We start from the raw sequence: 22,517 nt of genomic DNA, 5'->3' as shown, positions 1-22,517 counted from the left end.
CAAAAATACTCTCTTAGAAGTTCTTAGAATAATAGATTTAGTGCATTATGAGATTTTAAGGGTCATCTAATCCAACCCTTTCCCTTTCCCCATTTTATTTTTTATTATTTAAAAATATTTTATATTATTTTCAGTTCCAGATACTTTCCTAATACCTAACCACTACTATGTGCATTGAGAAAGCAAGAAAAATAAAACCCTTTACAAATATGAAATAATTTATAAATGAATAAAATTAAAGATTAGAGTGAGGTCATATAGGTAGTAAGAGGAAATAACCAGGATTCAAACTTGACTTGAAATGAATGAATAAGCAGAAAAGGTAGACTACTCTCAATTCCTTCACTTATATTTAGGTTGCGGGTTTCAGTCTTATTTTCTCTTTATCTTCTTTTACATTATTGTTATTATTATTATTTTTTACAGGAAGAAAGATTGCGACTAATGAGGCCTGCATCTGCTTCTTATTGTCAACGAGTGTATAGTCCTCATTTTCAGGATTTAAGAACCCGGATGAAGGAGAATACCTGTGAGAAGCTTAGCAAAAGCTTGAGGTCTCGTTCTCCATCACCACACACGATCAGGCGACTTTGCCAGGAGGAGCGTCCAGCGCACCCAACCTCTGCATCTCAGGCTGCATATCGGGGTTTCAGGTCCTCAGTAGAAACCAAGCCTCCATTTGTAGTTAGACATGTAAGGCTTAATATCACTTTCATACACTTTTGGAATAGGGTGGGAACCATGAGGGAGGTAGGTGAGAGAAAGAGAAACTGACAGAAATAAATAAATAGATAAACAGGGACTGTATAGTATATCTATGTCTTTATGCAAACATCTGAATGTTTGGAACTATGGAGGTAAATGTTTAGATGTATCCTTGAATTTTTTTCTTTTCTATCACATAGTAAGCACAATTGACTTGCACTGAGGGTTTTTTCCTATTTATAGAATGGGGACAGGTCTGATATTGTAATTTGTCAGCAGAAAGGCTCTTACTTTTTTCAGTTGCAAGTCACAAAAGTGGTTGCAGTCTGCCATGGTGGAGGGGATCGGTAAGCTGAATAGGGTTATTTCTGTGTCTCTTGTGCTACTCAGGAGCAGGCATAGCCTTTAATGCCGAGAGGAATCGGAGCATTTATTTTTCTATAGATCAAGTGATCTGTTGGAGGTTATGCAAGTTGTAAGTAATAGAAGCTTTATGATCTACTCTTGATACCTTTTCTGGAAAATGATAAGGTCATTCCTAGAGAGCATTCAATGTCCTCAGCGATATATTTCCAATTTGATTAAATAAACATTTATTAAGCAAAATTATGTTAATGAAAGAGGCTTCATGAGATGATCGACAGCCAGCTTTTAAGCTTTTAAGTTAGGAAGACTTGGACAAGTCAGAGATCTAATATTTCCTGGTTGTGGGATCCCAGGCAAGTCCTTTAACCTTAACATTCTAAAACTGCAAATTTTATATGAGTTACTGATCTGTATCTGTGGGGGCAATTTCTTCACCAAGACTTTCCCATATCAATGAAGTCCATAAGTTCAAACAACATACAAGACTGTTAGACTTTGAGGATTCAAAGAGTAGGGGAAATGACATTTCTTCTCCTAAGGAGATGATATACTTTGTTTTAAAAGTTTTATTGTTGCCTGTTGCTTTTAAAACATAGTAACTTTACATAATCACCCTACTTCCTTCCTTCCTTCCTTCCTTCCTTCCTTCCTTCCTTCCTTCCTTCCTTCCTTCCTTCCTTCCTTCCTTCCTTCCTTCCTTCCTTCCTTCCTTCCTTCCTTCCTCCCTCCCTCCCTCCCTCCCTCCCTCCCTCCCTCCCTCCCTCCTTCCTTCCTTCCTTCCTTCCTTCCTTCCTTCCTTCCTTCCTTCCTTCCTTCCTTCCTTCCTTCCTTCTTTCCTTCCTTCCTTCCTTCCTTCCTTCCTTCCTTCCTTCCTTCCTTCCTTATAATAAATAAAAATAGGTGAAACCAAGTCATTTGGCTAAGTTCTCCCTGCTGATTTCTCTCCCTCCTTCCCCACTCCTAGACCCCACCATCTCTCTATAGGATGGACAATCTCTTCAATTATCAAGTCACAGAGCTTACAGGTCACACTTTTAGACTCCTATATACACCAGATTGGTGAATATAAATAGTTGGGAGTTTTCATTCTGTGGGCCATGAATGAAAAATAGCAACAAACAAGGAAAACCTCAGTGATAGCAAACTACCATAATGACCCTAAGGCCCTGCAAAATTCTGAAGTACCTTGTGCTTTAACAGTGTATTATTATGTTAAATATAGTTGGCATTAAGTGTGGCTCTTACTTCCTTAGTTAAGTAATAATGGCCAAGTCTTGTGAAAACTCTGAATCTCAGTTTTCTTATCTGTAAAATGGATGATAATAGACTATATAGTAAGACTACTATTAATAAATGACACATATGATATTTCAGATTTTCAAGCCAAGTTAAATATACGATCTCATTTAAAATCTTGGGTTTTTTTGTTTGGTTATTTTTAGTAGTGTTCAATTCTTCATCTGAATTGTTAATAACTCTATTATGCCATTTATAGATTAGGAAACAGAATCTTAGCTCATGGTCAAGCAGCTACCAACTATCAGGGTCTTCCCCTGATACATGAGTTCAGGCCTTCTGATTTAAAATCTAGTGCTTTTTCTGCTATGCCATACTGCTTAAGAAAAAGCATTTTTAAAAATTTAAATGTCATGTAAGTGTGAATTGTTATTATTATGTGCATCTTATTTTGTTCTGATTGAGTTTATATGTGGTAATCCTGTGTTATCCAGAGTATTAAGGAGGCCTTCAAGCAACCTTGCAGTAAGTAAGCAGAAATAGACTGTTCATGGACTAGAAGGGAATGTTTTAATTTGAAATGGAAACTTTGCTGGTTTTGAAGGGAACTCCCTTCAAATAGTTGCTCAGGGGCAATTGCTAAACTGAGTCCTGAAAGTAAGGAAATAATTAATTTAGCATAATCATAACACCTTGAATCCATTTCTTCTTGGCTTCAGAATGATTTCAGTTTGCCAAAAAGTACTGGACTAATTTAATTACTCAAATTCTTTCAGATTAGTTTTATAGATTTTTTTTTTATTAAAAGAAACTGAGAAATAACTTGTGTCTTTAATTTTTTTACATCATCATAATTGTCCCTAATATTTCTCCTCTATCCCTCCCAGAAAGCCATTCCAAAAAACAGTATTTTTTAAAAGACCAAAAAAAAAAAAGAAAAAAAAAAAGAAAAAGAAAAAAATCAGCAATATGTTGAGCAAGACATTTAAAGTGTCTGAAAATATGTGCAATGTGCCACAAATGTGAAGCTCCTACTTCTGTAGAAAGGGAGGGCAAAAGGGTCTTCTTATATCCTTTTTTTGAACTTATACTTGTTTTTTTGTAAATATGCAACATTCATTTTTGCTTTTTTATGTGTGTGTTCTTTACGTTGACATTATTGTTGTTTTGTAATTCTTGTTTTCTTGGCTCTGCTTACTTCATTCTACACCACTTCATGTAGATCTTTTCCATGTTTCTCTTCAATTATCATATTTATTTCTTAAAGCATAGTAATATCACAATACTGCCATATTCCAAAAATGTTGCTATGTTGTTTCATTGCTTTCATTTTAAAATATTCTCTGTTATTTTTATGATTTGTTTATTGACACACTAGGATTCAATTATTTCTTTCTTTAAATATCCTTTATTGATTATAGCCTTGTGATCAATAAAAGATGTGTTTAGTATTTCTGCTTTTAAGATTTGTTTTATGAAATTTTTATGCCTTAGTATATGATCAATTTTTGATAAGATGCTTTCTACCTCTAATATATATGTATATATGTGCATTTGTAATATTATATATAACATTTATATATGAATATATAAAAATAAAATGAACATATATATGAATAACACACATATATATGAATATATGTATGTAACATTTATATATGATTGTATTTATTCCTTTTCATTCCTATGCATTAATCATCAGAGATCCTTTCTATCTAACTTTTCTAAAATTCTTTTCAAGTCCTTAACTCCTTTCTTTTATGTATTTTTGTTAGATTTGTCTTGGTCTGAAAAGGACACACGAAATTCCCAACTACAGAATAAATATTATACTTGGGATTATACCTACCAAAATATATAGAAACTATATGAATACAATTACAAAATTTATAATTATTAATATAGATAGAAATAAAGAAATTTTATGGCCAAGCTAATACAATGCAAATGATAATGTTTTAGATACACATATATGCACACATGTATAAAGGAACATTTGTATATATGTATATATGTATAATGTGTATATACTATATACATATAGACAGGTGACTCAGTGGATAGAGTACATTTGACTTCAGATGTTTACTAGCATATGTGATCCTGGACAAGTCAATCCTATTTGCTTCAATTTTCTTATCTGTAAAATGACTTGGAGAAAGAAATGCCTGTCCCCAAATCTGTAGAAAATGTCTTTTCCATTTGGACCTTAAAAGAGGATATCCTCCCAGAAAATGTCAAAAACCTTTGGCAGGCATATATCTCTCTGTTTTATGGCTTGCTTGATATTAATAATCAGTGGGTTGTTGAATAAAATTATTTCTATAATTGCTTTTTAAGAAGAAACCATTTCTGATTTTTGACATATACATGAGTGACTTTTTGGACCAGAACCCTTAAAATCACATTTAGCTCTAATAAGTTAATTTTTTTAAAATTTCACTCAGCAAACAGTAAACACAATGGAATTTTATATTTTTATGCCTTTTAGGCATTTGTATGATTATAGAAGTGTGGCCTACTAAAAGTTGTTTTACAAAAATCTATCTAATTACCTCTCATATTTTCTCCAAGATCATATATTTCCTTATGTGTATAGATGATTCCTATAAAAAGTATCCTTAGGAATCAGTAGTAATTAATGTCCTCCTTGATTACTCTTTTTTACAATGATAATGCCACCTGTGATCTCCTATTTTGGGGGGGGATATATCTCCAATTGATTTTTGTACTAGTATCTAGTCATTCCCTAATCATCTGGTATAGGGTCAATTTCATTTCTGGAGATATTGTTCTGTATCATGTCCAGCACTTTCCATCTTGAATCTGGAAAAAAATATTCATAATATTAATCAGTATTTAGTATAGCTTATACAAACCTTTGCTGCTTTTATTTCCTCTAAAACTGAGCCATATTTTCCAAAATATTTTTATGGATTTTCCTTTATGCCCTATATTTTGAAGTTATGAGTTTTCCAGATATGTGCTGACTTGTTTTAGAGGATCTTATCAAAATATTTTCACTTTAAATTTATGCTATCTATTTTTATGTATGCACTCATCTTTATCTTCATTAGAATGTCATTTATTGAGGGTAAGGATTCTTTCATTCTTTGAACTGAGGGTACAACCTCAGTGTCTAGCACGTAATAGGTACTTATGATTACATGTAGTTTGATTTATTCATATAACTTTTCTTCCTCTTCATCCTTGGCAATATATGTTGGCATAGATTGATTATTTGATCCATAAACATTAAATGTTTGCTGGGCACTGAAATTGCAATTTTTTTTTCGTGATAATCTTTTTTGTTTATACTTATCATGAACATTGTGAGAGAAGATGACCAAGTAAGACAATCCAGTAAATATAATGCAAATAATACAAATGTAGTAATCTTCCCTTGGTACTCTCTTGCCTCTAATATCAAATACAGTATTCTTTGTTCAAAGCCTTTTATAGCTGTCATATCCTACTTTGCTAATATTTTTACAACTTACTCCTTACCACATACTGTTCGATTCAGTGATGTAGGTCCCTTTGTTACTCCTCAAACAAAGCATTCCATCTCTTAGGTCCAATCATTTTCTCTGATTGCCCCATATCTAAAATGCTCTCCTTTCTCATTTTTGTCCTTGTGCAGGGGACCTTTCCTAATGTCTCTTAATTCTAGTATCTTCTCTCTCCTATTTCCTCCTTACATTATATATTGTTTGATTGTACATATGTATTTACTCTTTGTCTCCCTTCTTAGATTGTAAACTCTTTGAAGTCAGGAATTGTCTTTTGCCTCTCTTTGTATTCTCATTGTTTAGTACATAGCTCAGTATGTGGTAGATATTTGATAAATTCTTATCTTCCTGATTGAAGCATCTCATGAAATTTGATTTTTTAAAATTGCCCTTGGGTAATTGAAAAAGATGAACTCTTTTGTTTGTTTCTCTAAGAACTTGAGTCATCTTTCTATTTAGTTACAACTTCTTTTTTTTTTTTTTTTTTTTTCCTATCATCATAATATCACTGTAACTGTAGCTTAGTTCTAATAGTTTGTCAGGTTTGTCACTCATGATATAAAGCTTTCATTAGTTAGAATAATGTAATTACTTTTAGATGTATAAAAGCAATATGACTTTTAGTATCCTGTGACCCCCTTTCTGCCATATCATCATCAATATTACAAAAGTAGAAAGTAGCAATATAGGACTAAGGACTATTTTGCATTTGTCTCATGGACTACTGTGGTCATCACCTAATACCCAACCTATTGATAGTGACCCTTTCATACTATCTAGGTTCATTTTTGGACAAGACACTCAACCTTTCACTAGAAATATACTTGAAATGTTCCTAGTATGGATTAAACTTTCATAGTTTTTACTCCTCTGGCATAACTTTTATTAATCCAGGGTTGTCTCCACTCTGTTGTAAGTTATCACTGTAGGAATACATTATATATTCTTAATATACTAAAAATATTTAAATTGCTTTGCAACCTTTCCCTCTTTAGCTTACAGAACTCCAGGTTGAGAGAAAGGCAATAAAGGAAACAGGCAAAAAGTTTAAATAAGTTCTAGTGGTGTAAGGGGTTGGGGCTAACTAACTGTACAGATATTGTGGTAATATTTCTGCCTTTCTGGGCTGAAAAGTAAGTAGAAAAGGCTTAAGGCTTAGTTTTGTGTAGAAGGTAAAAGAATGCTGTGTATAACAAAAACATGGGCCTAAAAAGGACTCAGTTTGACTTCCTTTGGAAGAAAAATAATTATTGTTAGAGTAATATTGATACTTGCTTATCTATGACTTGCTTCCCACTCCCTTGTATATAGTTTTTCCACTATTCCTTGAAGAATGCTGTAGGTCTTTCCTAAGAATTTTACCAGTTGTTATTGTGAAGATAACATTTGTAAGTACAAGAAAAAGTTGCCTGGGAAATTGTTTCCAAAGTTTCTACTTAATTCATTTCTTTTCTCATGTGCATTTTCATATAAATGAACAAGGGAAAAGAGGAAGCCTTAATTTTCAAGTTGGTAAAAGTATGTCAGCCTTATCTTTGAAGAACAAGATTATTTAGTCTATTCTCTACTGCAGAAATCATCAAATTTTCATGGAAAACTAAATGTTGTTTTATGTTATTGCTTTACTTTTAGGTAGACAGCTCAAAACCATTTGGTGAGCAAATCCCTTTAAAACAACACACTCAAAAGTCCAGGAAAAAAGTCAACTTTACAAGCTATGATTATCCACTTAAAAGAGGTACTTCAGTTTCTTCTCTTTTCCTCCTATAATTTGTCTAATGGAATTTATATTTCATACTGCTATATAGTCTTTCATACTGTGATGGCCCAGGTTACTTTATAAATTATGGGCTCAATTATCACTCAGGGGAGCTTTATGGAGTTCATCGACAAAGGATTCCCCTAGATAAATGACAAATAATAATTCATATTTCTATAAGGTTTATGTATGATTCCATATAGGATAAGTATGTCCCTATGAGTTGTTTAACTAGGGCTTATAGAAGGCATTAATAGTTTATCTGAGGTCTGGGACTGTTCCTAAGGAAAGAAAAGTGGACAGTTGGGGACAAGGAAAGGAAGAGAAAAGAGAAAAGGCAAGCCCTAGAATACCACAGTTCTGGGTGTACTTTTGCCCAGTCTACCAAAAATAGAATGATATCAGTCTGTTCCCTAAATACTTTAGTCTAGGGGTAAAATACAAGAGATTCAATAAGAAACTTTACTGGTTGCTCTCAATGGGAAAGGGTTAATTCAACTTAGCCCCTGTAGGCTTGGCTTCTCACCAAACTCTAGTTACACAAAAACCTATCATAAATGGTGAATAACAAATAAATTTATTTATCCAAAAAGATAGCAAACATAAATTGGAGGAGAAATACAAATATTCCAGAAAACCTGCATAAAATGAGCTTGTAAAATGGGAGCAATATATTTCAGTTCATCCAAACAATAGGCCCTGATTTCACCCCAAAGGAAATTCCCAGAAGTTTCTACGGAGACAACCTGGAAATCAGGGATATTTAGAGTGATCAGCCTCCCCAACATAACTGCAGATTCCAAAATCTGTTTCTTTTTCTGTATATATTTGGAGATGGTCCCCAAGGAAATCTGCAATCATCCACATTTCCTTTTAAAGAAAGAATGCATTTCTCCCTTTTCTTAAATTCTTACACTTATTCTTCCTCTCATGCAGACATAACTGGACATACTGCATCCTCTTTTCTCCACCAATTTGTGGTGTAGTAATAGTCTGTAGCCGGCATGATTTCTAATATAGTTCCCCCTTTCTTCATCGAGGTTACATTCCTTTAGAACTTTAAATTATACAAAAACTGCTACTTATTACCTGTGTGATTCACCTTACTCCTTTGAGCCTCAGTTTACTCATATATAAAATGTTGAGGTTGTATTAGATTATCTCCAATGTCCCTTATTGCTTCTAATTTGTGACCCAATAGCTTGATAAGGAGCAACATTGTTCTTTATAGTTTAGAAATAAAGAAACATGACAAAGGAAGATTAAGTCACTCTTCTAGATTCATATAATATATTTCAGAAGCAAGATTTTCTGATTCCAAGATCAGGGCTTTAGTGAAATCCAATGAGACATGACTATTTTGAGAGCTTTCCCAGCTGGGGAAGGAGCATATACAGAGGAATTCTGTGGACTTGTAATTACATTTACATCCTATCTGGGCTAAAGAATAACAATATAAATAAATTTTTTTAAAAAATCACTGTTGTCTTTGATAAAACATTGACTTTCTAAATCTACCAAATCAGTAGATTCCAAGTTTATTTGAATAGGTAACTGGTGGGGAGAAGTTTGCAAGGCTACTTTTCAGGGAAGGGTGCACAGAGATGAGTCCTCATTTAGCGTTGGTAGGATAAAAGATCTCTGAAGATCTTTTAGTTAATATGTTATAGCACATGCAGAGTCAAAAATCCAGAGAAATTGAGTGTTATGTGAAAACCATGCAAGAAACCTATGGTATTAGAGCTGCATAAGGAGGATACCAAGGTTCCAAACTCTTAATTTCAATTCTCTGGTCCATTTCTGACACTTATTTCCAGTATTATCTTGGACATTTAGCATCCTGGACACATTTGTTTCTCTTTAAAGTGTGTGTGTGGGTTGGATCCAAAGATTTAGAAACCCCTAGATCTGTGATCCTATGTTGCTTTGATATCTTGTCATAACATAAAAACAATCTGAAAGACAGCTAGGTGGAAGAGTAGGTTGTGCCTGGCCTGGAATCAGGAATATCTGAGTTCAAATTCAGCCACAGACACTTGGCTGCATGCAAATAATTTAATTTCTATTTGCCTCAGTTTCTTCATCTGTAAAATCAGGAAAATAATAGTACTTACCTCCAGGGCCATCATGAATTTATGCTTTGATATATGAATGTTATCTGTTATTGAAAGGTAAACAAAAGGAAAGCAAACTTGTTATATTACAAGTTTTTGTAATGGCCCTAGCAGTAAGCTAAAAGAGGCTTATTATAACTAGGTTTGCAGCAGATGATAATCCTTTAGTCAGTTTTCTTATCTGTAAAATGGGGATAACATAGCACCTGGTTATTGTGAGGATGAAATGAGGTAATATATTTAAGTCACCATGAAAACTTTAAAATGCTATTTAAAACAAGAAGTTTTTATTTTACATAGATACAAACACACACACACACACACACACACACACACACACACATACACACACATAGAGAAACACAATAAACTAGTTTGGGGAGGATACCAGCAGCTGGGTGAGGTGGAGGCAAGCAGAAGGTTATGCAAGATTCAGTTAGGGATTCTTAGGAGTGCAGGTGAAGAGAGCGTCCATTTCCAGCATGGGAAAAGGCCAAAATGAAGGCACAGAGGTAAAAGATGGAGAGTTTTGTGTGAACAACAGCAAGATCATCAGTTTGATTGTCCATAGAGTGAAGGAAGTGTATAATGATATGGAAAGATAGATTGGGGCCAGAATGTAATATCTTTAAATACCAGGGAAATTGCTGTTTTGGATGAGAGGCAATGGGGGAGTCCGTGGAGTTTATTGAGTACTGGAATGGCATAGCCAGACCCTCATTTAAGGAAAATCATTTTGGCAATTGTGTGGATGCTTTAATAGTCTAGGTAAGAGACTGAATTAAAGTTATATGAATGGTGACAAGGAATTGGATATAAGTGAGTTTTTGGAAGTATTGATTTGTCTCATGGTTGAATTATCTCACAAAAATATAAGTTATACTGCTGCTGTCATTAAGTCAGGAAAATTTTTGTTCAAATTTGGCTTCTATTACACACTGGCTGTGTGACTCTGGGTCACTTCTCATCATTCCAGGAAACTCTTTAAGGCTGTGTATTATAAACTAATGGATAATCTCCTTTGGTAGAGGGAGCTTCCTCAACAGAAGTTCCCTACACCAATGAAATCACAGGCTTGGATACCCCATCTTTTCTGTTCCCCTTCTCCAAATGTTATTATTGTATATATGTAGAGAGGTAATATGAAAGATTATGAATGAACAAACAAGACATTTATTTAACATTTACTATTTGCAAAGTCATGTGCTAAACACTGGGAATTCAAAGAGAAAATGTAAACAAGCCTTTACTTTCCAGAGGTCACAATCTAATATAGGAGATGATACCCATGAAGGTTTCAATTGTAAGATGAAAAGGTCCTTAAGGGACAGCAGCAAAACAAATAGCATATCTATTCTTTTGTGTCATTTCCACTGATTAAAAATCATTTTGGATTTTGAATTTTTGACATCACCAGGGCTTTGGTGGTAAGTTTCTTTCCTGGGTCTTTAATAAATATGAGTATAGCATCTTATAGGAGCACTTGCAAGGTTGCCCCTCTATGGGAGTAGTTTCTCAGGATGAGGGCCACAAGCAACATTCCAGCAGGGCTGAAAATACTGTTTTTCCCATAGCTTTTGGATTCAGGGACCTGAGATGTTTCTATTGGGGTCTGAGGGAATATGGTGATCAAGATAGTTATGATCTGATTTGTCTGGCACCATTTGTCTCTCCCTCAGGGTACTTTGCTTTTTTAACTAGTTAGACTTGCCTGTCCTATAGGTGGCAGTAACACCATCATTTTTAGGGCTCTTGTTTCCATGTGCCCATGGTCAGTAGTTGGTCAATTGTTTAATCTTATTCTGAAGAGGCTGTGAAGCAGTGTGATAATTGCTCTAGCTTTGTAGATCTGGGCAGATCACTTAACCTCTCAATATATCTCAGAAAACTCCCTAGGATTTAACTTACATTATCATAGATGGATTGAAATTTGTGTTGATAAAGGGAATTCTTGAACTGGGAATTTCAAACAGCAATGAAATTGAAGATATGAACTGCAGACAGTACTCTACATTTTTCAAAGCATTTTTATCCTATCATTTGACCCTAATCAAGCAACATATCATTGGTAGGAAACTACATATCTATTTATCTATTTATCTATGAACATCTTTCTAGGAAGTGACAGGGTTCGAAGGAACAATCAACAATAAGTATTTATTATGTACCAGGAATTATATACCAGGTAAGACAAGATAAATAGTGTTTGGGAAATGCTGACAAGTTTGTTTCATCTTTCTGTCTTCTTGCAACAGTATAATTATTTTTTCCTCTTGTCTGGACTAAATTAGATCATTTAAGGGGTTTTACAAAGCTTAAACATTGTAACCACTGTATGTTGTCCTAAGGATGATAGTTACTGCTAGCGTTTAAATATCTGTGTCTTAAGGAAGACTTAATCTATAGTTAGGAGCTAAGGTGGTAGGCTCTAAAAATGATAAGTGAAATCACAAGTGAGCAAAAAAAAATGTGATAATTGGTTACATTGAATATTTTTCCTCCATGCTCCATTTAAGAACCTAGCAGAAGATTTAAAAGTAATTGGAAATAATAAGTCATTGAAATTCTATTTCTCTTTTTTCAGCTTCTTCTCTTGACAGTATTGCAGCTGACATGAAGGTAAATAAAAAGCTTTGTGGATACCTTTTCTTTTTACATCATATTGACTTCCAAATATTGGAATACTTCTGCTTACCTCCCTTCTCTCTCATAATTTCCATTTTCCAGTAAACTTTACCTTGTAATAAAGATTTTTTAAAAACAGGAAAAGCAGCACATCTATCACATTTGATAACATATGCAACATTGCATGATCATGAAGATAATTTTAAAAGTAATATGTTACACATGACATATTTCCAACTCTAATCTTCTGGCAATAGTTAATATTTCTCTAGGCAATAGTGGGAAGGGCTCAGTTTTTCTACAATTCTACACTGTTTGCTTCACCTATTCCAGAAGGAAGGGAGAGTCCTTGCATGAGCCAGCTCTTCCATTGCCCTTCTGGAATCCTCTCTCTTGCCTATAACTCCATACCTGTTATCGCCAATCTCCTTCCCTCACTCCTCCTCCAGCTGTATGTTGATGTCTTTGACTACACTTGAGGCTGATTAATTGATTAGTGAGTCTTTGCTAAAACCTCTGTGTTGTTCTAAGATCTAGCCTCACTCTTTATGTTCCACTAGCATCCTAGCCCACCTCTAGCTCATCCATGGGGATGATGCTAACTTGAACTCTTAATAATTAAAATTTAAAAAAAATTCCATGTCAGTTCCAAACTATTTCCCTCCTTCCCTCTCAACCTTGAAATAGAAAAGACCAATATCACACACACACACACACACACACACACACACACAACTATATAATACAGTTCCATATAGCAGTTCTATTTTCCCTAACAGCTTACCCTTTTCTTTCTTTTTACCCCATCCCTCCTCAGAAGTCTAATTTTCTGGCCCCTTTTTCCTATTCTACATTTCTATATTTAAAAACAGTGCCTTCCTTACCCTATTGCTCTCATATTTGTAAGTCAAGGAGACCTTCATGATCTACTAAAAGTATGTATCCTCTTTAAATCAATGAGAATAAGGTTCCTATACTACCTGCACTCTACACTATTCTCCCCACCATTCTAACATTTTTTTCATTCATATCTCTTTTTGCATGAGATAATTTGCTCCATTTTACCTTTTCCCACCTAATTTTATTTTTTACGTATCATCTCATCATAATAAACTCAACCCCCAAGCCATTTACCTGCATGTACTATTTTGAACCACTCTTAATAAGGATAATTAACATTAAGAGTTACAAATAACCATTTTCCTACATAAGAAGTAAGCAGTTTAACCTTATTAAATCCTTCATAGGGATTAGTCTTTCACATTTACTTTAAGTTTCTCCTGATTCTTGTAATTTTGGGGGTGTTTAGTTATGGTCTTTTTTTTTCTCAAAAATACCAGAAACTGCTTTAGTTCATTAAATAATATTTTTTTTTTTATTTTACAGGATTATACTCAACTTTGTTAGATAGATTATTCTTGGTTGCAAAACAGCTCCTTTGCTTTTCAAAATATCATATTTTACACCCTTCACTCTTAATGCAGATGCTGTCAAATCTTGTGTTATCCTGACTGTAGTTCCACTATATTTATACTATTTCTTTTTAGTTGCTTATAATATTTCCTTCTCAACCTGGGAGCTTTGAAACAACCATAATGTTCCTGTGAATTTTCATTTTGGGATCTATTTCAGGGAATGATCAATGTATCTTGAAAATGTCTATGTCACTCTCCAGTTCTAGAAATTCAGGTCATTTTTTCTCAATAATTCTGGTGTTTAGACTCAACCTTCAGGTAACTTGACAATTTTTATATTACTTTTTCTTTTTTTTTTTAATTAATTTTATAATTATAACTTTTTTTGACAGTACATATGCATAGGTAATTTTTTTTTTTTTTTACAACATTATCCCTTGTACTCCCTTCTGTTCAGAATTTTTCCCCTCCTTCCCTCCACCCCCTCCCCTAGATGGCAGGCATTCCCATGCATATTAAATATCTTATAGGATATGCTTGGTACAGTATATATGTGCAGAACGGAATTTTGTTGTTGTTGTTGTTGCAAAGGAAGAATTGTATTCGGAAGGTAAAAATAATCTGGGAAGAAAAACAAAAACAAAAACAAATGCTCACAGTTTACACTCATTTCCCAGTGTTCCTTTTCTGGGTGTAGATGATTCTGTCCATCATTGATCAAATGGAATTGGATTAGCTCTTCTCTATGTTGAAGATGTCCACTTCCATCAGAATACATCCTCATACAGTATCATTGTTGAAGTGTATAATGATCTCCTAGTTCTGCTCGTTTCACTCAGCATCAGTTGATGTAAGTCTCTCCAAGCCTCTCTGTATTCTTCCTGTTGGTCATTTCTTACAGAACAATAATATTCCATAACATTCATATACCATAATTTACCCAACCATTCTCCAATTGATGGACATCCATTCATTTTCCAGTTTCTAGCCACTACAAAAAGGGCTGCCACAAATATTTTGGCACGTACAGGTCCCTTTCTCTTCTTTAGTATTTCCTTGGGATATAAGCCCAGTAGTAGCACTGCTGGGTCAAAGGGTATGCACAGTTTGATAACTTTTTGGGCATAATTCCAGATTGCTCTCCAGAATGGCTGGATTCTTTCACAACTCCACCAGCAATGTATTAGTGTCCCAGTTTTCCCACATCCCCGCCAACATTCATCATTATTTGTTCCTGTCATCTTAGCCAATCTGACAGGTGTGTAATGGTATCTCAGAGTTGTCTTAATTTGCATTTTTCTGATCAATAGTGATTTGGAACACTCTTTCATATGAGTGGAAATAGTTTTAATTACATCATCTGAAAATTGTCTGTTCATATCCTTTGACCATTTTTCAATTGGAGAATGGCTTGATTTCTTATAAATTAAAGTCAATTATCTGTATATTTTGGAGATGAGGCCTTTATCAGAACCTTTAACTGTAAAAATGTTTTCCCATTTGTTACTTCCCTTCTAATCTTGTTTGCATTAGTTTTGTTTGTGCAGAAACTTTTTAATTTGATGTAATCAAAATTTTCTATCTTGTGATCAATAATGATCTCTAGTTCTCCTTTGGACACAAATTCCTTCCTCCTCCACAAGTCTGAGAGGTAAACTATCCTATGTTCCTCTAATTTATTTATGATCTCATTCTTTATGCCTAAATCTTGGACCCATTTTGATCTTATCTTGGTATTAAATGTGGGTCCATGCCTATATTACTTTTTCTTGATATATTTTCAAAATCAATTGTTTTTCTAATGAGATGTTACATATTCTCTTCTACTTTTTCATTTTAAAAATATTTTTATTGTTTTTTGATATCTTATGAAGTCATTATTCTAATTCTAAATTTTAAAGAGTTATTTTCTTTGGTAAGTTTTTGGATCTCTTTTTCCAATTGGTTAACTTTTTTTTTAGTATGATTTAAAAATTTTAAAACTTAAATAAAAATAGGAAAAGAAAAGATTGTCTTGTACATAGCATAATCTAACTGGAGATTAAAAATATAAAACAATAAATTTTTCATTTTCAGAAAGCTTATATACATACATGTCCCAAGTTATGTTTATTTTTGGTGCTCCATCTTGGCACTGAGGTGTTATTTTGTTTTATTTTGGGGAAATCTAGAAAGCTTGGAATTTTCTGATCTACCCTATCATCTTCCCAGAATTCTTCTTTTTTGAATAATTTTTAATAATTTCCCTCTTATATTAATCATTTCTATTTACAATTTCCCCTCAATCTCTCTTATTTGTTTATATATGTGTGTGTATATATATATATTTTTTTTTTAATTTTTAATTTTTTTTTGCTGAGGCAATTTGAGTTAAGTGACTTGTCTAGGGTCACACAGCTAGGAAGTGTTAAGTGTCTGAGACCAGATTTGAATTCAGTTCCTCCTGAATTCAGGACTGGTGCTCTATCTACTGTGCCATCTAGTTGCCCCTGTTTATAATTTTTTTAAAAGTCTCCCAAGAACTCTTTTTGGGCTTGTGGTCATTTGGCATTTTTCTTTGAAGTGCTACCAAAAGCTGTTTTGTTTTCTTCAAGAGAGTTTGAATCCTAATCTTTTCGATCATCATGTAGCTTCTATGGTCAGGTTCTTTCTCTATTAAAAAAAAAAAAAATTAATGCCCTATTTTTTGCCTGTTACCTTTATGTTAAAGTCAGATTCTGTTCTTGGGATGTGGGGGAGAATGTCTTTTACATCAGGTTTTTTCATATCTTTTTTTTCTGAACTCTTATCTAGGGGCCTTTGATCTTTTGATTCTTTCAATGTTCTATAATCTAAAGACAGGTATGGTCACTACTCCTTTCATGTATAGGGTACTTCTCTCTGTTCGAGCCTCAACCAGGGTCTTCAGCACTGCAGCCTAGAAAATTCTCTTGCTACCTATAGTCCCTCAGATCCCAGCCTTATATCCTGGAACCAAAGTCAGGAATCTGTCTTCATTGCTGTCCCCAGAGTTTGTTGTTTGTTGACTTAGCTATATTCGTTTGGAGGTATCTTAACTTAAGTTGACCAAACCATGACACCAGGAGGTCAGATTTTTCCTACTTTCATTCCAAATTTTCTTAAACTGGATTATTATTTTAGCCATTCTGAAATTTATTTTGAGGCATTTAAAAAAAGTTATTTGTGGGAGAATTTGAGAGAGCTAGGTAGTTTTCTGCCTTATTCTGCCATCTTCCCACAATTTTCCCCTTGATTAACATACTCTCAGTCTCATACAATATCCATAGCAGAGATTTTGAACTACTCAGCTGTCATTGTACAAGCCCCATTCTGTACCCGCCATGTTCCTAATCCCATGCCTGGTTCTTAATCCCATATCTCCATCTCTCTATAACATCCGACTTTGAAACTACTCTTATTGTACTCCCTGGAATATATGCCTGCACTATAAGTAAGAAACAATATTGTTTCAAACACTTTCCTCTCTAACTTTATCTTACACTCACTCAGACTTGGCTCCCTCCTGATGACATAGTTTGTATGGCAACCCTCTTTAGCACTGGTTACATTTTCACTCACCCTCAGAGGAGAATTGAGAATACTGTTTGCTCTGTATTGTCATGTCTGGATTCCTTTCTACCACTAGCATTCAATAATCTTGCTTCCTTTGAAGTTCAGGTAATCCATATTTGTCACTCAGTCAACATTCTGGTCGTTATCTACCAATCTAGAGGACATTCTCCTTTTTTTCAGTGGATTTAGAGGTTTGCTTATAGTCTCTTTCGTTTTTCCCAATTCCTTTCCTCATCTGCGGGGACTGCAACATACTGATACTCTTTCAAACACCATATCTTTTCACAATTCTTTCTCAACTATACATTTAGTTTGGTCATCCCCCACAATTATTCTATTTTCATTCTTGTGAACTATGAAATTGCTCTATCTGATCATCTATTGCCATTCTACATTTCTTTTTGCCTTGCAACCCCTAATTCAGTTCTTCATCTTCATTGGTATTTCCAATCCCTCTATCTCTTTTCCCCAGGCTCTCATCCCATACTGATTATATTCTTTTCCCTTCTGGATATTGACCTCTTAGTGAATTAATTCAACTTTACACTGTCTTCTTTCTAGTTCTTTGCTTCCTTTTCCTTCTGGATATTAACTTCTTAGTGAATTAGTTCAACTTTACACTGTCCTCTCTAGTTCTTTGCCACATTATTCTATTACTTCTCTTGCCTTGCCAAAACATCACTGTAGTTATCAGACAATAATTATTTATTAAGTACTTACTAATGATTCTTTAGTTGCCAAATTCAATGACCTTTTCTCTCCTCATCTTTCTGGATCTCTCTGTAGCCTTTGATACTATTGACCATCCTCCTCTTGAGATTTTTTTTCCTCTAGGTTTTCATAATTCTGCTCTGTCTTGGTGCTTTTCTCCTCCTCCTTGTCTGATTGCTTCTCCATAGTCACTTTTGCTGGATTTTCATCTAGGTTATGCCTACTAATCATGGGTGTCCTTCACAACTCTATTCTGGGTCCTTCTTCTCTTTTCCTTCTAGATTTTTACACTTGAATATCCCATAAGCTATTATGGATTCAGTTATCATCTCCATGTAGGTGATTCTCAGATTTGGAATGATCTGATTCTCAGATCTATTTATCCAGCTAAATCATTTTATCTCTTCATCCTTGTATCTTCAATTGCCCAATGTACCCCTTGAACTAGATGAAGTGCTGGGGAGACAAAGGCAAAAATATGGTCCCTGCCCTTAAGGAATTCAGATTTCAATATATTATAGCAGCACAATCTATGTATATTTATACATCTGAAAAATCCTCGATGTTTGAAGTTTGTTCCTAGAAATGGATTGGATGTTCTAATCAAATGTGAAGAGTTTTCAACATGGAAAGCTGACTACCAGTTAATGGATGATTTTGACCATAGATACCTATGAAGACCTTTTGTTAGTCATAATAAGAGTGGAGATTCTCATTGGCAGAGGGAACTCCAACACTGATGAATTCACAGACTTCTGGAAGTATTGAAAGAAAATTGGATTTTTCCTTTCACCCAAGATTTTGCTCTATGATCATAGACACAGATACTGTTTATTTGCATTTTGACTTTGAGAGAGCTTAATATTATATTTCCAGCTCTCCTTACCCTCTTTTTATTTTCAGAAGATGATTGTATACTCATTTTTTTCTTTTTCCTGATTTTCTTTTTTTCACTCACTTAATTAAAAAAAAAGAATTAAGTAACAACATATTGTCTTCCAGATTTTAAGGGATCGAGAAGAATGGAATGCTAGGAGGCGTGAATTGTTATCTCCGTATTCAGATAGGTCTGGAAATATCTTGTCTGGTCATAGTAATCAAGGGGATTCCAATTTTGAGAAGAAAAATTCATTTTCTCACTATCACCACCGACCACCTAGTCCACATCTGAATTATTATCTTCAACACAGGTTTGCATTGTAGAATAATTATAGTCCTATTGCTTGAGAATATATCAGTAGGAGATGATCAGGAGGAGATCAGACACAGTTTACTTCTTTAAAATGTTTTGCTTATAACTATTTGGGAGGGTGAGATAATTGCTTCTGTGAGAGGCTACCAGGAAATGGACCTTTTAATTTAATACTATATAGTATTTTTATTGTTTATATTGTTTATTATAGGATATATCATTTTGATATATGAATTTGAGATACCAATAGGAAGTATCAGAATTAGATATAGAGATGAGGCTTGTGATTTTATTTGTATATGACACTCCTGGATAGAGGAGTTTCCTCTCTCAAAACAGTTGGGTGCCTTGTATTAGAGAATTATCTAGCAATCACTGAGGCTAATTGATTTGTTTAGGGTCCCATAGCTAGATGTATCACATGTGGAACTTGAATCCAGATCTTCATGCATCGCCTTTATATAGTAATTTTATGTATTTTAAAAATATATATTTTATATAATGGTTTTCATCTGTCATTGTCAAAATTTTGAATATGTTATAGAAGGCTGGAAATTGGTAATATTTTTTCCCCTGAGACAAGTGGGGTTAAGTGACTTGCCCAGGGTCACACAGCTGGGAAGTGTTAAGTGTCTGAGATCAGATTTGAACTCAGGTCCTAGACTTCAGGGCTGGTGCTCTATCCACTGAGCTACCTAGCTTTCTTGAAATTGGTAATATTTGAACTCCTTTTTCAAGGGATGCTGCCATCTAATAAATAGGACATAGAAAGATAAGTAGGTTTTTTTAAAAAGAAAGACTAATGTTTTGTCATAGGATTCTTAATTTTCTTTTCTGGGCACTACCATTGATAAAGAAGGGAGGAAACATTCCACATGTTCAAAAGACTATGATATTCACAAAAGACCTATTAAGTAGATATTATCGGAACCTAGATGACACACGTTCTAAAAATACGTATTAAGTCTGGGACAGATAAGAAAATATATGTACTACTATTGAAGAAAAATACAAGAAATTTTTCAGAAATAATAGAATCTATTGATTTTGGATTGAAATAGTTTTGTAGAAATGATTCATTTAAACATAAAATGTACAGTGACAAAACTAACTTTTGATTATTCACTCTAATTTAGAGAAAACTCATCACAAATAATACCATGTAATGGGTTATTCATGTTTAGTTTTAGAATATATGTAAGAAAAATGACAACAAAGTATGCTGTCTTAACAAATAATAACAAAGTAAAATGTCTTGCTTATAGCTATGTAGTGACTAACCAGGGATTCAGGTCTAGATCCTATAGTGCTAAATTGTCATTTAATTATATCAAAATTGCTATAAGTAATATTTTATATATAAAAAGCTATAATTAAAAAATTGCTATAAGTATTTAGAGAAGGGAGAGATTACTTCTGGCCAGAGTAGTATGGAAAGCCTTAATGGAGTTAGGCATTTCAAGATGTAGGTAAGATTTTGCTAAGTGGAAAGGGACAGAAGGCAAAAAGACAATGATTTGGACAAAGTTGCAAAAGTGGGTGTACAGGAAACAGCAAATAGATGTCAGAATCTATGGTTAATATCAGTAAATAAGAGTTAATACTGGATATGTGGGTTTCAGCCAAATTTAATGTGTCATTATTGATTTAATTTGTATTTTTCTTACTCTTAGTTGAATCCAAATTTCATTTGGCAGATAATAATGAGCTGTTAAAGGTTTTATGCCTTGGTAAGATTCATTTGGCAGCCATGTAATGAATGAATACAATCAAATAGAAGGGAGACTAGGTAGGAAGCTATTGTTTGAGAAAGGGGAGGTGATAACAAAAATGTGCTTTTCACAAGTGAATTATTTAAAATTTTAGTGTTTTTTGCCTTCTATTGAACAGAGGGAAGGGTATGGAAACAAGACATGGTATGAAGCTACAACTGATTAAAACTGATTGCTATTAATTAGAAAGAGGTTTCAAACTGTATGTGTCTGGGAGAATGATGATGGAGGTGGGTTTAGTTTAAATATTTCTTAGTTTAAGTGGGGAAAATTATGAGTTCAGTTTTGAGTAGGTTAAGTTTGAGGTACCAGTAGGAATTTCATATGAAACTGTTTTGTAGTTAGAGATATGGTACTGGAGTTCAGGAGTGAGATTAGGAATGGATATATGAATTTGAAACTCATCTACATAGACTGGATAACTGACTCCGGATTATCAGGGATAAAGTACAGAGAGAGTATAATATTTGGACTAGCTTTCAGGAGTACCTTGGGATCAGCCTGAGTCCTTGATCTTAGTGGAGGAGTGAATGAGGCAGGAGGGCCATGTAGGCTGGTCAAAGATGGAGTCTAGAATCTGGCATCTTCCCTTGTGTCTGTATCTGAGAGCTGTGGCTGAAAGAGTGTTCTGTCTCTGCTGCTCCTTTAAATACCTCAGTATGATTATATCACTACACTGTACTGAACATGTGCCAGCTGTAGAACATTACATCATTACAACCCATTGAGCATGCACAACCATTACATCACTATACTAAGTACTAAGTATATACTTAACTATAAGTACCTTGCTGATCTATATTAAAGTACACTTTTTCAGAGTTCTGCCTTCTACAAGAGAGGAATGAAAGGAACCCAGGAATAAAGCTTGAGAGGATTGGAGATAGATGTTGATATGACAAAGGAAATAGAGAGGTAATAGGAAAGAATAGGAGGAAAACAGTGTGTGTCATAGGAGTCAAGGGAGAGAGAATATCTTGTGAAGGAGCAGCTTAATAGGTGTACTTAAGGATGCAGTCTGTGAACAAAGCTCCAAGGGATCAAAACTGCAGTTTTGGTTTTATCAGAGTCATGCCCTAACTCAATGACCTAACATTAACGTAGGAACTTAATAAGTTGCTTAAATATTTTCAGGGTTTAAATCCTTTAGATATTCTAAGAGAATATTAATTGTGATTTTCATTACATGGAAAATAATTTCCTTTTTAAAAATGCTCTATATATACATGGTCATGCTTTAGAATTTGGGGTTCCCCTCTTCTTCCTCAGTTTTATTTATTGGCTGAATTAAAATGTCTACAATTCTAGTTATGACTGGGTTAAGTTTGCTAAATGTCTTTGCAAGAGAATGTGGAGCTCTTAGACATAAGAGATATGGAATTTGACAATTTAATCTTTTTGACAGGTTGTGCTGCAGCCCTCACTTAACTTGGGAGAAGATTCATGAAAGGGTACGGGATCTTCTGACCTCTCGAAAAGCCCGACAACGACTCTACCTGGTCAGTTAAAACTAGATAGTTGTTGGCAAAAGAACAAT

General features: G+C 34.1%; 1 protein-coding gene across 2 annotated transcripts in view; it reads left to right on the top strand.

Moving 5' to 3' along the window:
* The window catches only part of SPATA6L (spermatogenesis associated 6 like), a 73,878-nt gene that overhangs the window by 41,891 nt on the left and 9,470 nt on the right, over positions 1-22,517 (top strand). Inside the window, exons 7-11 of one of the 2 annotated variants that reach the window (XM_074282841.1) lie at positions 427-693; positions 7,452-7,557; positions 12,277-12,311; positions 19,019-19,206; positions 22,386-22,431. In XM_074282841.1, the coding sequence (XP_074138942.1) occupies positions 427-693; positions 7,452-7,557; positions 12,277-12,311; positions 19,019-19,206; positions 22,386-22,431 (642 nt within the window). Of the gene's footprint in view, positions 1-426; positions 694-7,451; positions 7,558-12,276; positions 12,312-19,018; positions 19,207-22,385; positions 22,480-22,517 lie in introns of both variants that reach the window. The other variant, XM_074282840.1, reaches the window with a different exon arrangement.

The sequence above is a fragment of the Sminthopsis crassicaudata genome, chromosome 1 (genome assembly GCF_048593235.1).
Source record: "Sminthopsis crassicaudata isolate SCR6 chromosome 1, ASM4859323v1, whole genome shotgun sequence".
Taxonomy (NCBI): domain Eukaryota; kingdom Metazoa; phylum Chordata; class Mammalia; order Dasyuromorphia; family Dasyuridae; genus Sminthopsis; species Sminthopsis crassicaudata.
Note: the sequence above shows the minus strand (reverse complement) of the source record. Positions and strands in the feature narration are given on the sequence as shown.